The sequence below is a fragment of the Penaeus monodon genome, chromosome 21 (genome assembly GCF_015228065.2).
Source record: "Penaeus monodon isolate SGIC_2016 chromosome 21, NSTDA_Pmon_1, whole genome shotgun sequence".
NCBI classification, from domain to species: Eukaryota; Metazoa; Arthropoda; class Malacostraca; order Decapoda; family Penaeidae; genus Penaeus; species Penaeus monodon.
In genome coordinates, this window is record NC_051406.1 from 19,986,033 (window position 1) to 19,986,875 (window position 843).

Genomic DNA, 843 nt, shown 5'->3' on the forward strand with positions numbered 1-843 from the left:
TCAGATCTAATGGAGTAAGCAAGGCATCTTGGGTAAATTTTTTATTTAACTGTGTTCATTTTTAAACCTGATTATAATTTTATAAGGGGGAATTGAAAATTCAAAATTACATACTAAATATGCTATTTCAGTTACCTCTTTTGAACTGTTTAAATGGCTCCATAATCACTTAACAATATACACATACATATGCAAGTATTTTTAGATGATTACAAATTACATTGAAGGGAAATATCATTCTTTGTTTTTTTATTTCTAGGAGCATGAGAGTTACAACAAGTTTACTCAAAGTACTTCAGAGAAGGAGCTCTTCTCTCTTGCTGAGGAGCACCACAGAGAGGACCGCCACATGATTTATCGGTTTATGCTGGATCATATGCCTGATGACCAGAGATTCACAATTACCCAAAGACTCTGTCAAGATGTGCTAGGTAAAAGAAAACAAAATTTGCTTGGTTAGAGAATTTATAAAATTTACAGTAACAACAGTTTATAGTTTAAAAAATGCCTAGCTTACTAAGATAGAAATACAACAATGATATGATGTATAGCAAACATTTTACTTTCCAAGATGTGTAGCAAGGGTCTGTAGACGCAGCTTTTATTTCTACTTCATGCTAGGGGGCATTGTGGATGGGCGGATCAAGCTGACTCCTTCAAGCCTCCCGATGCTACAGGACACGCTAACAGTACTGAGCAGTGATGAGATCAAGCTGGCATCCCTTAAGTCCAGGCCTGAGGATGCTGACCAGCCAACTGACCAAGCTGAACAGGCAGCTATGGCAGGAATGGCCATCAAGAAGACCATTATTTCACAGGTGGGTTGGATAGATAAATATGAAT

The 843-nt window shown here is 37.2% G+C and overlaps 1 protein-coding gene across 1 annotated transcript in view; it reads left to right on the forward strand.

The window, feature by feature from the left end:
* LOC119586319 (condensin-2 complex subunit D3-like) overlaps positions 1-843 on the forward strand; it is a gene marked incomplete in the record, with an annotated part of 62,579 nt that overhangs the window by 20,367 nt on the left and 41,369 nt on the right. Inside the window, 2 exon segments of the mRNA XM_037935030.1 lie at positions 260-431; positions 622-818. Coding sequence (XP_037790958.1) covers positions 260-431; positions 622-818 — 369 coding nt within the window.